Source organism: Lotus japonicus, chromosome 3 (genome assembly GCF_012489685.1).
Source record: "Lotus japonicus ecotype B-129 chromosome 3, LjGifu_v1.2".
NCBI classification, from domain to species: domain Eukaryota; kingdom Viridiplantae; phylum Streptophyta; class Magnoliopsida; order Fabales; family Fabaceae; genus Lotus; species Lotus japonicus.
In genome coordinates, this window is record NC_080043.1 from 2708176 (window position 1) to 2725827 (window position 17652).

At 36.1% G+C, this 17652-nt stretch overlaps 3 protein-coding genes across 6 annotated transcripts; 2 read left to right on the forward strand and 1 right to left on the reverse strand.

The window, feature by feature from the left end:
* Positions 1–297: 297 nt before the first annotated feature.
* On the forward strand, positions 298–762 carry LOC130743112 (S-protein homolog 29-like). Its single transcript, XM_057595226.1, has one exon. It carries the CDS (start codon positions 298–300, stop codon positions 760–762), a length of 465 nt encoding a protein of 154 aa, XP_057451209.1.
* A 4036-nt stretch (positions 763–4798) lies between these two features.
* LOC130749713 (phospholipase D alpha 4-like) lies at positions 4799–8874 on the forward strand. The gene is made up of 5 exons (XM_057603092.1): positions 4799–5065; positions 5523–6080; positions 6471–6966; positions 7159–7854; positions 8157–8874. The coding sequence occupies exons 1-5, from the start codon at positions 4964–4966 to the stop codon at positions 8591–8593; spliced, it is 2289 nt and encodes a 762-aa protein (XP_057459075.1). The 5' UTR covers positions 4799–4963; the 3' UTR covers positions 8594–8874.
* Positions 8875–9498: 624 nt separating this feature from the next.
* LOC130743295 (protein FLX-like 3) lies at positions 9499–16520 on the reverse strand. 4 transcript variants are annotated; one of them, XR_009021431.1, is made up of 6 exons: positions 16364–16520; positions 15414–15974; positions 15150–15295; positions 14680–14759; positions 14376–14592; positions 9499–10626 (listed from the first exon to the last, which is right to left on the reverse strand). XR_009021431.1 is itself a non-coding variant. In XM_057595472.1 (5 exons), exons 2-5 carry the CDS (start codon positions 15962–15964, stop codon positions 14515–14517), a joined length of 855 nt encoding a protein of 284 aa, XP_057451455.1. In that variant the 5' UTR covers positions 15965–15974; positions 16364–16520; the 3' UTR covers positions 14230–14514. The 4 variants fall into 4 exon arrangements, 2 of the variants coding, with proteins under 2 accessions (XP_057451455.1, XP_057451457.1); XR_009021430.1 differs by having other exon boundaries at positions 14355–14592; XM_057595472.1 differs by lacking the exon at positions 9499–10626 and having other exon boundaries at positions 14230–14592.
* Positions 16521–17652: the final 1132 nt, after the last annotated feature.

The window sequence follows — 17652 nt, forward strand, 5'->3', positions numbered from 1 at the left end:
AAGTCAAGCCAATTTATTATGATATATTAATTATGCCTTGCAATTAATTTTTATTATAACTAATTATATAAAGTGCTATTAATATAGTTGATTAGGATTGTTATATGCATTAAAAGTTTACAATTCAATTATTTTTATGGGAAATTAATAATTAATATAATTAATATTATAAAGTGTCTATAATAACTCATTTATATTTTTATTAATGTCAAACACATCCAATTTTATTATATATATTGCAACTTTTAGTGTGGATCATGAAAATAGAAGAGGTGAGTTTCTAAGTATCTTAAAAACATGTTGAAGGTGTTGGTTACAATATTTTTTGTATTGGCGATCATTGCAGCAGACATGTCCATAGTACTTGTTCAATCATCAGATATGCCTGTTCATGGTCAACAAGGTGGAGGAAATATTTGGCCTTGGCACAAAACTCATGTGAGTGTTGTAAATAATTTAGGTGATGGTGTTAATCTCTTCATACATTGTCGTTCAAAGAATGATGATCTTGGCCCATATATCCTTCCCAATGGGAACCACTTTCGATGGTCATTCAAATTAAATTTTTTACTCACAACTTTGTTTTGGTGCAACATAAGATGGGTTTCTGGATCAACAACTTTAGTAAAGAGTTTTGATATTTATTATGCCAAAAGGGACAATCAACAGTGTATAGCGAAATGCTATCGGAGTATTCAACCAGATGGAGTCTATTTTTACGATGAGTTCAAAAACATCTGGTGGAAGGAATACGCATGGTAATAGCTTTAATGTATTTTAAGATTGTTGAATGGTGTTAGATAATATATGAAATAATTAATGGGGAATAATATTTTCCTATATTTAATTACATTTCCTTATATCATATCTAAAATAATTATCTTTGCATTATCTCCAGTATTTTTCTCTCTCAGTTTCACAAATTTCTTTCTTTTGATTATCTAAATAATATCTTCTCCCATATAAATGACAGTGACATGAAGATTCATATACTCTTAAAAAATGACTGGATACTTGAAGTTGCTTATTCAAGTTTTATTTTCATTCTAATTTCATAGAATTAACATTTTTCATATTAAATGTTGGTAACCCTAATTCATTAAAAAGGGGGGACAAAGTTTAAGTAAGGTTAGTAAAAAATATATACGTAAAATTAACATTTTCTCATTCCATTTCAAAAGAGCATGATTGAAATTTAATAGATTTTATGAATATGCAGTTTATTAAATATTTGGTAGGGTTAGCCATTTATATTGATCATACGCGACTCAAACATGATTATCTCAATGAAAGATATTTGTGGTTTATATTAAGTTTTTCTTTTCAGATTGATGAATAAAAATGAACGTAAAAACTATCATTTTATTACATTTCACGGTGGTTAGGATCATTAGATTTGGCACCCCAACCATTAGAAATGTCACCCCACTTACGGAAACTCAGTTTTCGAAATATTTCGGAAATAAGGTTTCCGAAGCACTTTTTTACTCAAAAGTGTGGTTTTTTACTCAAAAGTGTGGTGTTAGATGTATTTTGAACTAAAAATCACGAATTAATTTCGGAATCTAAGATTCCGAAATAATTCGGAACTTGAAAATCCGAAAATTAGGGGTGTGAAATCTAATGGTTGGGGTGACAAATCTAGCTCTCGGTGGTTAGGTGTCTTACCAAAACGCGTTTTCTAGTATTTAAATAGTAGTTACCCTGGTCATGACAATTCCGAAGTGTATGCCGGGAGTTGTTGGTGTAAAACAATCTCGAGTGTCTAATATCTGGATGAACAAAATGTTGGTCGTTTACCGTATACTAAAATAGTAGTCTCCTAGCATAGATAAGCTCACACTAACCCGTTAATTGGGTGTGCATAGAACAAATATCGGGAGGCATAGATATTATGCTTTATGTGAAATTAAGATTCCGAAATAATTCGGAACTTGAAAATCCGAAAATTAGGGGTGTGAAATCTAATGGTTGGGGTGACAAATCTAGCTCTCGGTGGTTAGGTGTCTTACCAAAACGCGTTTTCTAGTATTTAAATAGTAGTTACCCTGGTCATGATAATTCCGAAGTGTATGCCGGGAGTTGTTGGTGTAAAACAATCTCGAGTGTCTAATATCTGGATGAACAAAATGTTGGTCGTTTACCGTATACTAAAATAGTAGTTTCCTAGCATAGATAAGCTCACACTAACCCGTTAATTGGGTGTGCATAGAACAAATATCGGGAGGCATAGATATTATGCTTTATGTGAAATTAAGAAGTTGTCCCATTGATTTTGTTTGTGTTTACATATTTGTTAGGCTTAAATATGTTGGGAGCCCCTATAAAATAGGGGTCCTTTGGTTTAAGCCCCTACAAAATTTTTTCTTGGGAATAAGCCCCTAATGAGAAAATAATATATAGTGATAAGCCCCTGTCGTCAACTTCCGTTAAAAAATATATGAGTCAGCAAACGGAGCTGACGTGGACCTTTGCCACCTCATCAAGTGGGCCCACAAGCTGCTGACGTGGAAATGAGAAGAGAAATATGAAAATGCCAAATGTGGGATTTGAACCCAAGACCTAGAGCATAATGGGCAACATCCTTCCCACTAGGCTACAAGCTGCATCTTTAGTATAAGTGCAAAATTTAATATATATCTTATTTAAACTGAAGCTGCTAATATTTCAACCAAAAATTTAAAAATGTCCTAAGCATGATTTGAACCCAAAACATAGAGGTTCATGGAGGAGGCTCTAACCACTAAGTCAATGCCTAATTTATGCATGTATTTTTAGCGCAAAACTAAATATATATTTAAAAACAAACTGATAATGCTAAATAAATTTGATGTGGTAGTTCTAAAAATTACATTTTTAGGCTCTTATACGCTCTTATATAATGTATCAATTGGAGTTCAAAAAAATATAATGTATCAATTTGAAACAAAATAAAATATTAAATGTAAATAGAAAAACATATTTACAAAACTTTAAAACGTAAAAAAGTTAAATCTTACAAATTTATTAGAGTTCATATATTGACTTCTTTTAAGTACTAATGAGTATATATACTGAAAGAACAAAATAATAGTTTTTTATGATTTAAGTGGGGTTGAATTCTTGTTCTTTTTTTTACATAATATATATATATATATATATATATATATATTGTTGTGCGCATGAATAACAAAATGAGCTAGTGGCTCAATTGTAAGGACATTGAGTATGATCCTCCATGTATGGTGTTCGAATCCTGATTATGGTGTTTTTAAAAAAAATTGTAAGTTTAAATGAGATATATATCAAATTTTGCACTTGTATTAAAGATGCAGCTTGTAGCCTAGTGGGAAGGATGTTGCCCATTATGCTCTAGGTCTTGGGTTCAAATCCCACATTTGACATTTTCATATTTCTCTTCTCATTTCCACGTCAACAGCTTGTGGGCCCACTTGATGAGGTGGCAAAGGTCCACGTCAGCTCCGTTTGTTGACTCATATATTTCTTAACGGAAGTTGACGGCAGGGGCTTATCACTATATATTATTTTCTCATTAGGGGCTTATTCCCAAGAAAAAATTTTGTAGGGGCTTAAACCAAAGGACCCCTATTTTATAGGGGCCTCCAACATATTTAAGCCTATTTGTTATTACTAAGTTGTCACAAATATCGGCACACATTTCATTTTTCACATGGAACCAAAAAAAAAGTTAGCACACATTTTTAATATAAAGTAAACGAAACTCCTCTTAAAAATTTAAATGAAAATATATATATAACTGCACATATTTAAACACTAGCTAGTGTACGTTTTTTTAGCTTTTATATAAACAATTATAAGTCATCGATTTATAGAAAACGCTATCTGCATAAATTATTGAATCCAGATCGAGGTATTTAATTAGATGTATGTGTGTATAAAAAACTTTCAGTCCATATGAATTAAATTCTCAATAAATACATGCATTATGTCAAATATATCAACTTCTGTACCAAAAAAATATATATATAAACTTCTATTAAACCAAAGGTGTGTGACTATTTCACATTATTGAAACTGATGAATGAAGAAGGTATCGTTAAGAGTATTCATTTCGTGTATCACATAAACTCATTTGTATTTGTTGTTTTGCAAAATCATACTACATAGCTGATAACTTAGAAAAACACAGCCAAGGGGCACGTGTGCAGTGCTAAATCGCCGAAGTAGCAAGTTCAATGGGGATTATTTATAATGTAGTATTCTAATTTTTATTTTTTTTATAGACAAATGTTAATTGTTAGTACTTTTCTAATCACACTTACGCTAGATTTTCCTCAAATTAATTAGTTTAAAACTTTTGTTTTAGTTTGCCAAAAAATGAGCTGGGCTAGCTCAACCCACTTTCCATACAATCCATGGCGACCAAGCCATATGGGCCGGATTGGCCAGTTTTAATAGCTATAATTTATGTGAGCATCATTATCACTTTTTGTAACATCTTTTTCTTAGGAAAATTTCATGTATAGGATATGATTCATTGGGATAAAGTTTTGAATAAGGAAAAATAAATGTTAAGAGTACCTTGTTGACATTCATAAAATGTAATGTACTGAGAATATTCGAGAACAAGTGTTTTGAATTTTTTTCATTGTTGACATTCATAACATCTTACTAAGCAAAGCACGGCAAATTGTGATTTGGGTTAAAGAAACTTGTGCTTCAAGCGAAAAACTGTTATTAGAACAAACGTGTGAAGGTTTGTTTGTGACTACGTCTGATTAATTCCACAAGTTTTCCCAAACTGTGCCTACCAAGAGTTCAATTGAATTCAAAGGTTCCCTTTGCTTCTTCATATGTAACAACAAGCTTAAACATTTATATATCAAACATATGATAGTTTTATGGCAAATACATATGAGGGTAGTAACTTACAAAGATTCCTATATAAGTCAAATCCAAATTTGATAGTTTTCTGTCTCTCTCATTTGCTCCTTGTCAACATATGAAGGATAAGGCGATGGAGGAAAAGCCTAAGCTCATCCATGGAACAATTGAAGCTACCATTTTCAACGCCACACCTTACTCACATCGATTTCCCTTCAACGTGAGACCGCGTTTGGAAGAGCTTATATGATCTTATATTATTGTAGGAGTGTTTATGCAAATATTTGGGTGGGACTTGTGAAAATTGCTTAGGTGTTTTGAGTTTATTTTCATAAGCTGCTCAAACTAGTTTATGGACAAATGATTATAGATGTATATAATCTTATATTGAACTTATTTCAATATGTTTTTCAAATTAGCTTATGAATAAACCGTTATTGTCATAAGCGCTTAATTATAGCATGTTAGGATCGTTTTCTCTTTCGTCCGAATCAATTCTGACTCCCAGAAGCTACTCACATGAGTTTCTACTTATAATTGATTTTAGTTTTAAAACTAATTGTATAAGAGTTACTTATACTGTTTACCCAAACGAGCCCAAAATAATGCTTTAGCTATTCTGTGAAATCCTGCAGTTTTTTGTGAACTCATAGTATGCAACAAATTATCTTTTTCAGTGTTTGTTGGTAAATGGAAAGCCTGCTTATGTGACCATAAAGATAGACAACAATGTGGTGGCAAAAACAACCTTAGAACGTGAACGTGTCTGGAACCAAACCTTTCAGATTCAATGTGCTCATCAAGATGATTCACCTATCACCATTACACTGAAAACACCATGCACCATATTGGGGAAGCTCCATATCCAGGCCCAGAGGTTGAATGAAGAAACCTTGATCAACGGGTTCTTCCCTCTCCTCATGGAAAATGGAAAGCCAAATCCACAACTTAAACTAAGGTTTTTGCTATGGTTCAAGCCAGCATATATGGAACCAGGTTGGGAAAAGCTAATTAGCAGTGGGGAGTTTCAAGGGCTGAGGAATGTTACATTTCCTCAAAGGTCCAATTGTGAGGTTAAACTCTATCATGATGCTCACCACTCATCTGCTTTCCAACCTCCTTTTGGTGTATGTGGAGCTCCAAGAAAGCTTTGGGAGGATGTGTATAAAGCCATTGAGGGTGCAAAATATTTGATTTACATAGCAGGCTGGTCCTTAAATCCCAAGATGGTTCTGGTACATATAATCTCATTTCACACTTTTTCTTTATGCTGATATTGTAATGAACCAATTATCCCAAAATCTTTTGTAAGTCTATATTTCCAATGAACTCAACGTCAACTCATGTTTGAGTCAATGTGGTTAAATCATATTTCTCCGTTAATGCGTCAAAAGTGTTTTCATGTTTGCGCCAAGTAAACCAAACAAGCACTAAGTTTTTTATTACATAGTGCCATAGTGGGGCAACATGCATCAAACTCTAGATTACTTGGTTATAATGACTCTGGTACTATGTCACAAACTAACTATCAACTTTTGGGTGAAGACACGTGAATGATTTCATAGTACATATTATATTTGTAAGATATATACCATTGTTGGGAAGCTAATATGCTCCTTGTGCAGGTTAGAGATCCTGAAACAGAAATACCTCATGCCAGAGAAATAAAGCTGGGTGAGCTATTGAAGAAGAAGGCAGAGGAAGGAGTGGCTGTGAGGGTTATGATTTGGGATGATGAGACATCCTTGCCTTTTATCATGAACAAGGGTGTGATGAAAACACACGATGAGGACACTTTTTCTTACTTCAAACACACAAAAGTAATATGCAGAAAGTGTCCAAGATTACACTACATGTTCCCAACACTCTTTGCTCACCATCAGAAGACCATAACTGTGGACACCAAAGCACCAAACTCTGTTAATGAAAAAGAGATCATGAGCTTCTTGGGGGGTTTAGATTTGTGTGATGGCAGATATGATACAGAGAAACATTCATTGTTTCAAACACTTGATGAGGAATCACATTACCATGACTTCTACCAGACAAACATTGCAGGAGCTAGCCTCAACAAAGGAGGGCCAAGAGAGGCTTGGCATGATGCTCATGCTTGTGTTACAGGTGAGTAGGGACGGGTGCAAGTGTATTAGAAGTCGGGTAGAAATCGGGCCAAAATGTGGCCGTCATCCCTTGAAGGAAAAAAAAACCTCAATAGAATAGTATACTGATGTTATATGCTTGTCGTTGATAATTTTGTTTAATGTGTTAAAATTCCGCTCGTCTCACCCATTTTTCCTGGTTTTGTCCCTGCAGGAGAGGCTGCTTGGGATGTGTTAACCAATTTTGAGCAAAGGTGGACAAAGCAATGTGATGCTTCTCTTTTAGTCCCAGCTAGCACCTTATTAAACCTTATCCCAATTCCCTCAAGCACCCCAAAAGAGAGGAATTGGAAAGTTCAAGTGTACAGGTCAATTGACAACGTTTCTGTTAGCAAGCTATTTAGAAAACTAACTGTGGAGAGTAGCATCCATGAAGCTTATGTTGAAGCAATTAGGCTTGCTGACAGGTTTATATACATTGAAAACCAGTACTTCATTGGGGGATGCCATTTGTGGGAGAAAGATAGGAATAGTGGCTGCAGAAATCTGATTCCTATTGAAATTGCACTCAAGGTGGTCAATAAGATTAAGGCAAGAGAAAGGTTTGCAGTGTATATAGTCATACCAATGTGGCCAGAAGGAGTGCCTGAAAGTGAACCAGTTCAAGATATACTGCATTGGACCAGAGAAACAATGAAAATGATGTATACGTTGATTGGAGAAGCAATAAGAGAATGTGGGGAGCCAGGGCATCCAAAAGACTATTTGAATTTCTTTTGCCTTGCAAATAGGGAAAAGAAGGAAAAAGGGGAGTGTCTTCCACCACATCCTCCAAATCCTGAAACACAATACTGGAATGCTCAAAAGAACAGGAGGTTCATGGTTTATGTTCACTCCAAGCTCATGATAGGTATGATTACACTACTTTTCACTTAGTATTTTGTATTTTGTATTTTGTATTGATAAAAAGGGCAAACCTTGTGCTATAAAGTCTTCACTATGCACGAGGTCCGGGGAGGGGCCGGATCCACTTTGTGGATCTAATGTGGGCAGTCTTACCTTGAATTTTTACAAGAGGCTGATTCCACGGCTCGAACCTATGACTGCAAAGTCACATGACAGCAACTTCACCCTTGCGCCGAGGCTCACCCACAATATTTTGTATTGATAATCTTGGTTAGCTAAAATATTGTTGTCTTGCTTCTGCCACAGTGGACGATGTATACATAATAATAGGATCAGCAAATGTGAACCAAAGATCCATGGACGGGCAAAGGGACACTGAGATTGCCATAGGTGCCTACCAGACTCAAGATGGAGGTGATCACCTCATAAACCAGGGTGATATTCATGCATACAGGATGTCACTATGGTATGAGCACACTGGGAGTGCTGAGGAATTGTTCTTAGAGCCAGAAAGTTTGGAATGTGTGCAGAGAATCAGATTAATAGGAGATCAAATGTGGGAAATATACAGCGGTGAAGAGATTGTGGACATGGAAGGTGTGCACCTTGTAACTTACCCTGTGAAAGTAACTCAAGAAGGGTCTTTGGAGGACTCAAATGATGGTGAGGGTCATTTTCCTGATACAGAATCTCTAGTGAAAGGGAAAAGATCTAAATGGTTACCTCCTATCTCGACCACTTAAAGCTGTGTTTGGAATGCAAACAGACATTAGTACTCACTTCAAGATAAAAAGTGAGCATAATTCTTCTTATAAATTGGGATGGAAATTCATTCACTCAATTGATATTCAAACACACAATTAGTTATTCTTTAGTTTATACACATAGGACTGACCATTCTTTTGCTTATCATTTTACACAGAAATACGTGTTCCCATTCTAGCAGAATAAATATAAGCTGTGTAATATGCTCATGTCCACAAATTGTATGTTACTACCGTTTTCGTTCAATTTCTTAAAATTTGTAATGTTTGGTTTTAATACTATTACAAATTTATTCAATTTTTATCCTTGTAAATTCAAAAGATATGCGATTTGAATCTTTCACCATGGACTGAAACCACGATTTTTTAATTTTTATATACAGTGAAGTCGAATAAAATTTTAACTGGAACTAAAATCAAAATTTGTCAATGACAAAAAAATACTCAACCTTGTTTTAAATCCTATTTAACCAGTTTAACTACAATAATTAGTTAAAACATCAATCTCATTGAATATTATAATATGTGACTACATGTATAAAAATTCTTTTTTGTACGTTAAATTGCTCTTGCAATTCCAACCCGAGTATGGTGAAGGCCAAATGACAATAAATTTTAATAGAAATTCATCTTTTAATGAAAAACCAACATCTGAAGAAAGCATTATGGTATAATATAAAGTGTTATAAATTTATAAACACAGTTCATTTTAAATTCATTTCCACAAAAATATTATTAAGCATTACACTTTCAAAAAAAAAAATCAACAAGATTTACATAAACTCAAAAGAAACAACCTATTTGAACTCATGGTACAATATAACTCGTGGTAAATGTAAATGCTGTGCTTAATCAAACTGTTTATCCAAACACTTCCCTACTCATGAACAACTAAACTACAAAGTTGGAGTAAACAGCAACTTGCAACTTCAATACTGTTGATGGTAAAGGCAACAGAAAGCAGAAATAAGGGGAGGGGAATTTAAAAATTGGAAAACAACAGCAGAACCATGACCAAACCCAGCAAAACCAACACCATAAAAATTGGCCCCTGAAAAATTAGACTGGTAAAACAACCTCTGAAGTCTGAACCCCCTGTTGAGCCGCTATTTGATCATAACAAGGCTGTGCGCGTATGGGTAGGTGCACAGAGGACAACTCGAACCGACAAACTACGCCTCAAGTCCTTTGAGGCACATTAATTAATTTAGCTCCTCTAAGGTGAGAGATTCACTTTAGAGGATAATGTAAATCATCACAACCATTAATTAGAAATCAACTTTTGAGATTTTAGAAACAATACAGTTAGTTATACACTTTACAAGTATATTAACATAATCTCATTCTCAATCAATGGTTGTGATTTCTTACTTAACCCTCTAAAGTGCTAAAATTCTAAAAAAGGTGCTAAAATTTTCTAACATAGTCTCATCTACAAATTTAAACCAAAATCCAATGATAAACAAACTGGGTGTAAAGGATCATTGCCCGACAGGCTTCAAAAAAATTTGCATGTTTGGTTTTATGTCTTCAAGACCCATAATCAATTCTACTCTATAGGAGAAGCTAAGGGAAGTAGCTTCTCTTTCACCAAGATTTTAACTTCAATGTGGTTTTTGAACGAGTTTCTAAACATACTGATAGTAGTCTGCGCATAGAATCAATCTGAAATTGAGTTATGCACTGAGCAATACATGAAGATGTCTTACCATGGCACCAGCCATACCTTATAGCACATAACTCGTAAGAAACAATCCATGCGTACCACCAAAGCTTTCATTTCCAACCTCAATCATATGATCCGAACAACAAAGGCGGCTATATGTTATCCTGATCCAGCACAACCAGGTAAAATACATCCTTCCTTCTGCCAGTGACATCCAGTCTTCACCTAAGATAAGTTATCCGGTTTTGTATTTTTGAAATCGTAAAGGACCTACAGTGTTCCTCAAAATCTCACAACATTATGGCAACATCACTCCTCAGTCCCAAACCAGATTCCCAGCCAAAACCTGTAACCATAATAAATACAAGGTTAGGTAGAATGGTAAGTTACTTGCAAATGCAAACAAAGTTCTGTGGGGAAAAAATACATGAAGAAACCAAAATAAAAAACAAGTGAAGGAACATACTACTTAATGGTATATCATACAGAAATAGCAGTATCAAAACAAAATAAAAGACCTTTTATATGATAATAGAAAAAATCTTATTCAAAATTATGAGCACTAGATAAGCAAGCTACAAAGCTATGCTAGCATCCATCACCCTGATAAAGTAAACCAGTAATCTCAAAAGACTTGTGAGGGTAAGTGCTTGAGTACTAGCAGAACTCCACATCAGTATTTTCAATCTAAATCGAAACCAGGACACAAGTACACATAACCCCAAGATCTTTATCTCACTAAGGAAACTGTGTGTTCATCTTTTCCACTCATTACTCGCACAGACTCACAGTCAAGCTTATTCCAGAGTGTTAGATATATAATATAAAACCATTCATGTGTCCTTTACCCAATAGCTTAAGCTTTTGGGTAGTTGGTTCATGACACAAGAGAGACTGCTTTTTTCAAGTCATAATATCCATGTCAAGGTCAGCAGTAATAACATAACCTAAAATATAAATAAACTAGCTCCAGCCTTAATGCCCTTTAACAAGGTAGTGTCCACAATTCCATATCCTGCTATATGAATCCCTCATTAGAGAAAACTAGCAATAAAAACCAGTATACTTAACCCACCACTGGAAACAAATTCAACCTATAAGATGCAAGCATTCAACTTTAGCTATAATACATCCATGTTAACTGGGTCTTCCAGCAATCCAGGAGCAATTAACAATACTGTATGATTATACACTTGACCTGATTTGTTATGTATACAAATCAAGATCTTAATTTTCCTTTGCTCATAATAGAAGCCTGATAAGAATTGAGACCTATAGGAACAACACAAGAGGAAGGTGTTCCACCCTAAAATTCAAACAGCTCCAAGTATCCAACAAATCGTTTGAGCCTATAGGAGATCTTAGTTCCTAAGATTTTAGATAGAATGCATTGACAGCTAAAACTAGGCTGCTACTATTCACAAGTTGATTGAAATTTTAAATTTCTGACCATTACTCTAAAATTTCTGGTCCACTAGTAACAAAATCTGAAGCTGATATAATCCTGTGACCTAATTCAGTTTCAAATTAAGAAGCACACTATCTTACATGATTGTAATCAGCAGGATAATAATAGCAAGTTCTATATTCTTTTTAATCATTCACAGGGATAAAGAGAAGCAGAACACTTGCCTATGAGCTTCAGATAAACAGCTCTCCTTCAGACGTCACAGGCTGAAGGCTTTCTCTTCAGGTATTCAGCGGTGGTACTCGCGACAGAGGAGAACCTTGTGTGTCAGGAAGGGCCTCAACCAATGAGATTTCAGAGCCCCAACCAATAAAAAGAACGAGAAACTTTGAGATGGTATGAGAAACAAAACTACCAGACAGTTATTTCTCTCTTTGAAGATTAATTAAAATGGGAATAAAATTGGCATCCCTTTGGATCCTAGTGTTGGGCAGATTTGTAGGCTCACTCCCACATCTCATCCTACCTTCAGATCAGCAATTTCCAGTCCACTTCAAATAAATAGTTTGTACAATACAAGACATATAGCACATCACTACCTTCTTGCTGGCAAAATATAGCACTTTCATGAACTCAATTCCCATGTAAAATAATACTATGTTAACTGATATCAAGTTTATAATAGCATTTACCAAATTATAGCACCCAAAGCTAACTAAACAAGTTTTGGAGCACGACTAAACAGTAGTGTAAAATACTTTTAAATATCTATCCATTCCATCCACATTTGTTGAACTTGTGGTCTGCCTCAACTACAAACATAATGCAAGCCCATATTATCTCAATGGGGAAACACAAGTGCCTGCACATGGTCGCAGCTTCCAACACAAATGTGCCATCAACAATGCCACTTCAAACGGCAGCACTTACTCCAGCTACCCTCCAAGCCAGCAAATACAAGTAATTTCAAGCAGAAACATAGCTGAGAGGAAGTAAGGAACAAAGAAAGTTTGAATGTTCCCAAACTAATACATCTTGAGCAAATACGTATATCGACTCCAAGAATGATTACAGCCACCTCCAATACAAGCATCCTTTCCAGCTAATAAAAAAAGTCCACTCCTCACTGAGAGCTCGCAGACTTACTCTCCAAAAATGGGAATCCTATATATTCATACACCCTAGAAGCCATTAGCAACATAAGTCACCCACAAATTTATACTCCAAATAATCTATATATATCTGTACTCTTCATAATAGTCAGAGTTTCATCTCCCAGATTCTACATTTTCCATTCTTCTCGAAATTTCTCTTTTCTACACCTTGTATGGTACTGGAGCTTTAAGCCCTGGTATGCCCTTGAAGATCGATGTCACAGCCACTACTGCTAGCTTCAGGGTTCAGGCAATATATTGCATCCTTCTTCCACCGCACAACTAGTGGCTCCAGGGAGTGCTCCTTTACATTTTCACACCCTTTTACCGTATGCATCAATGAGAAAAACTTACCCGGATTTAGTATGGAAGCTACAAACAGAGGCTGCAATTAAAGGACAAAACTTCTTCACCATGTTGCGAGTCCTCAAATTCCTAAGCGGTTACTCTCTAAGAGGCTAGAAAAGTGAATGAAGAACATCATCAATGGCTCCAGCGAGTGCTCCTTTACATTTTACACCCTTTTTCCGTATGCCTCAATGAGAAAAACTTACCCGGATCTTGTATGGAAGCTACAAACAGAGGCTGCAATTAAAGGACAAAACTTCTTCACCATGTTGCGAGTCCTCAAATTCCTAAGCGATTACTCTCTAAGAGGATCCAGATGCTATAAAAGTGAATGAAGAACATCTTCAATGGGAGCAGCAAGATCAGCCACTATTTTCGTGTCAATTTATGTCACTCTCTGACTCATAGTCAACAAGAGTGATTGGATGTGTGCAATCAGAGTCTCATCTCACAGATTCCTCATTTTCCATTCTTCTCTTTCCTCTCATTACTTCTGGACTATTGTATGCAGGATGCCTCCTTTATCATTTACAGGACTACACTGGATTTTGCTAAATGAAACCCACAAATCCACCAAAATCACTAGCATTCCTGAGCAGTTTTTATCCAACTTTCCAAATAGTCGCAAACTCAAATCTATCATTCTACCTTAAAAGAAATATATTCTTGTCTACATGTGGTATAACGTGTGACCTATTCAGAAAGTACAACGTATTTCCTCTACATGTGGTGACTCCTCTGGCACATTAACCATTATCCACTACATAGGAGTAATTCGGAAATCACATTATAATACTTGACATAAAATGCATTCTACAGCACCACTCAGAATAGGAGTGAATTATCTATATGGAGTCTTCTAATATAGCTAGCCCAACAAAACCATCATATGTTGAACTTCAGCCCACATGATTTGACACATCAGGGTTACAAAACCTCAATGTTGCAGTTCTGCACTCCAGCTCATGACCAATAGAAAACATATTTTTACCCAGAATAAATGCTTATAACAATAACCAACCAAAAAACACAAAAATAATAATATGAAACCCGAAATATGTATCAATGAAAAATAATTGAAGGGTTCCAACATACTAAGTTTCAAACATAAAGATAATGCAGCAATGTTTTTTTACGAAAAAGTAAAGCAATAATAAAACCTACATATGCCAGTTTAGAACTAACAATATATCCAGAATTCCAGATAATATGGCCATGCATGTGGCATGCACACACAGAAGGACATCAAACCCAATGTCAGCTATCCCTCAGACACAGCCAAAGTGACGGCCTTTCTTCATCAGTATCATCAATTACACAAACATCAACGACGATTCATGCGAGGTTTCTCAGGCCTTGAAGCAGCACTAGCCCCATACAGAGAACCTTTCTCTGCAGCACCCTACATAGCAGCATATAAAAAGTGAATGAAAGTTTGGAAAATTGAGTGCAAAATCTAAAATTTGTAAAAATTAAGTAAATCACATACCAGGTGAACACCATACCCATCTGCATATGGCGCTGTATAACCCCCGTCTGGGCTACCAAACTTTGTTCCATAAGTTCCACCTTCATGAAAGAAGCAAACATGAAACAAAAAATAGACTAAAGAACAAGACTAATATTTTGGTAAATTGGAATTAAATGGGTCAGGATGGCTTTTCAAAAATGATTCATGATTTCAGTTTCAGGTCATGATGCAAAGATATTCCCAAGATTGGTGGCTTATCAATATCACATCCATATCCAATAATCCAACAACAGAAAATCATTTGATGCTGCTGCATTAGTTCTTTTAGCATACCCCTACACATGCACCTTCTGGAAATTGGGAGATACCACCACCCTCAAAGTACTGCTATTCAGAGTATCCAAGATATGGATTCAATTCCAGTTATGTGAGTTATCTATTAGAGGATAATAAATTCTGCAAAGGACAATATAACAAACAAGTCATACCAGCACCCCAATGTCTGCCATCAGCGTTAGCAAGCTCAGCACGCAATTTCTCAACTTCCCGGGCCATGGAAACCAAGTTTTTCTGCATTGACTGACTCTGTTCCATGATATCCATATTTGCTTTCTTTTCATAATCCACCATGGTTCTAAAAAAAATGTAATTACCATTTACCATCAGTTTAAGCAAACCAATGTGGAAATACCTATCACAAAGGAGCTTGAAGATAGAAAAACGGAAACACCATTAACAATCGAGCCACACACCTGGCACGCATTAGCTCTTGGTGCATGTTATCCAAATCAGACCTCAACATCGGAATTTGTTGATTTTCAGCTTGTAACCTTGAAACTTCTTGTGTAAGTGTCTGAACCTTCCCTGTGAGTTCCTGTTTGGTATTAGTAAGTTTCTTAACCTCAGACCGCAGCTGTATAGCTTCATTCTTAAAGGGCTCGGTTGCCCTAAGGTCAGACTCCAACTTCATGCCTTTCTCGGCCATCTCCCTTAATTGCAGATCATGGTCAGCGCGAATGTTGCCAATCATGCGATGAAGATCCTCCTTGACGGCTGCAAGTTCCCTCTGCAATGCCATCCTGTCATCATTCAGGTTCCTGTTTTCCACCACAAGCCTCCTGTTTTCCGCCGCAAGATTCCTCATATCAGCACGCTGCAATTCAAGCTCTTCTTCCAACAGCGCCGGATGAGGGGGAACATGCGGTCGTGGCATCGGTGGCGGCCCACGAGTATAAGGCCCTTCAGGTGGGTAACCCCTCCGGCCACTCATCGGTTCCCTGTGACCACGGTGCCTTCCTGCCATTTCAAGTCACCTAAAACAGCAAAATCAGATAAAAATACCATTACAATCAGAATCAAAATTATGACCATGTTGTTATTTCAACCAAAGATTCAAAATTTAGGCATCATTAGCAAAAGGGTATGTCAAATTATGATCAGCAATGCGAGTCATAATCATAATTAACCCCTTTTCAAAACGGGTTATGCAGAATCCCAAAAAAAAAAAAAAAACTTTATCGGATTGGTGGTGGCAACGCACATGATCACAAGATGAGAATGGCACACGAAGCACATCAAGCAAAAGCCCCCAAAAAAATCAGAAGAAAAATAAATCACAGACAGATATTGAATGAAATCAATGTTTGAGAACGAAACTAAAACCTAGATAGGGATTAACAGATGAAGAGAATGAATAGGGTACCTTACAGAAAGAGAATTGAGAACAAGGGTCTGGTAGCAGTCGCGTGAGGATGATGCACCAATACAGAAAACTCAGAATGAACCCACGGGTTTGATATCGATATGGAATCCAACTCGTGAATGTAATACGATGATATAAAATTTTTGTTTAACAAACATTTGGGTCAAGAGCATAGGGCCCCAAACAAGACAATAACCCAAAAGGAAGAAGAGTTATGGATCATTTACAATTTCACACTTCCCTCTTTTACTCATATCAATATATCATATATTAATGGTGAGATAGAAAAAGAAGAGAGATAGATAGTTATATGATGAATAATGTGATAGAAAATGTTGAAAGAGATATAAAAAAAATAACTAGAAAATGGTGTGGGAGCGTGAGTTCCGCGATGTGATATGCAATGTGACTGTCGAGATCTTCTGCGATCACAAGAGGATGAGGAGAGTCGCTAGTTTCTACCAATTCTTGTTGATATCAAAGAGCTCATGAACAAGGACTGGAAAATTTCGCTGGTGCTCGTTAGCAGGGAGTGCAATACCCCGACGGACTGGTTAGTAAGGAAAGGAGCCACCACACCCTCTATACCCCCTTGGCTTGATAGAGAGTGGTTAGCTGTTAGCTGAGGGAGCGATTAGATGTTGTTTAGTTTCATTTTGTTGTTAAGTTTCCGTAGTATCAAAAAAAAATGGAAAACAAAAAAAATGTGAATGAAACTACACCAAAGATCACTCCATCACGTTTTAATCTCACTGATGCAAGTGTCTTAGGCAACCATTGGGGTAATAATCCAAAAAAAGAATTGCAGCATCCTTAAAGATAAATTGTTTCAGTCATCCAAGGGCGACTCAACAATGACCAACAACTATTATTGGTTCTACTCCTAATTTAGCTAGAAAATCAGTACACACATTACTCTCCTTCATATTATGAACTTACCTTAATTTGAGAGGCCTTATCTAGCATGTTCCTAATATACCATAATAGGGGCACATATATGACTATCCGGTCATCCGGATAACGTCTTCTAAAAAGAAGCACAAACATCTAGACAGGGCCGGCCCTGGGCCTGTGCAGGCAGACCCACAGCCCAGGGCCTCAGAAAATAGGGGGCCTCAAAAAAAAATTACCCCAGAAAAAAAAAATTTACCCCAAAAAAAAATTTGTTTGGCAGTCTGCTTGCTGTAGCTTCAGACTTGCGTGGGCTATCGACCAAAAAAAAGAAAGACTTCAGTGGGCTCGCATTTGGGCCTGTTCTATTTTAATCCAACAATGATTTACAAAAAAAA

What these genes read in the sequence shown, in the direction of transcription:
- LOC130743112 (XM_057595226.1), top strand. Translation starts at nt 298, where the DNA reads ATGTTGAAGGTGTTGGTTACAATATTTTTTGTATTGGCGATCATTGCA.
- LOC130749713 (XM_057603092.1), top strand. Translation starts at nt 4,964, where the DNA reads ATGAAGGATAAGGCGATGGAGGAAAAGCCTAAGCTCATCCATGGAACA. An exon ending in TAAATCCCAAGATGGTTCTG is followed by an intron (nt 6,081 to 6,470) that starts GTACATATAATC and finishes CTCCTTGTGCAG; the next exon opens with GTTAGAGATCCTGAAACAGA. An exon ending in TGCTCATGCTTGTGTTACAG is followed by an intron (nt 6,967 to 7,158) that starts GTGAGTAGGGAC and finishes TTGTCCCTGCAG; the next exon opens with GAGAGGCTGCTTGGGATGTG.
- LOC130743295 (XM_057595472.1), bottom strand. Translation starts at nt 15,964, where the DNA reads ATGGCAGGAAGGCACCGTGGTCACAGGGAACCGATGAGTGGCCGGAGG. An exon ending in CAAGAGCTAATGCGTGCCAG is followed by an intron (nt 15,296 to 15,413) that starts GTGTGTGGCTCG and finishes CATTTTTTTTAG; the next exon opens with AACCATGGTGGATTATGAAA. An exon ending in TGGCAGACATTGGGGTGCTG is followed by an intron (nt 14,760 to 15,149) that starts GTATGACTTGTT and finishes TCTTTCATGAAG; the next exon opens with GTGGAACTTATGGAACAAAG.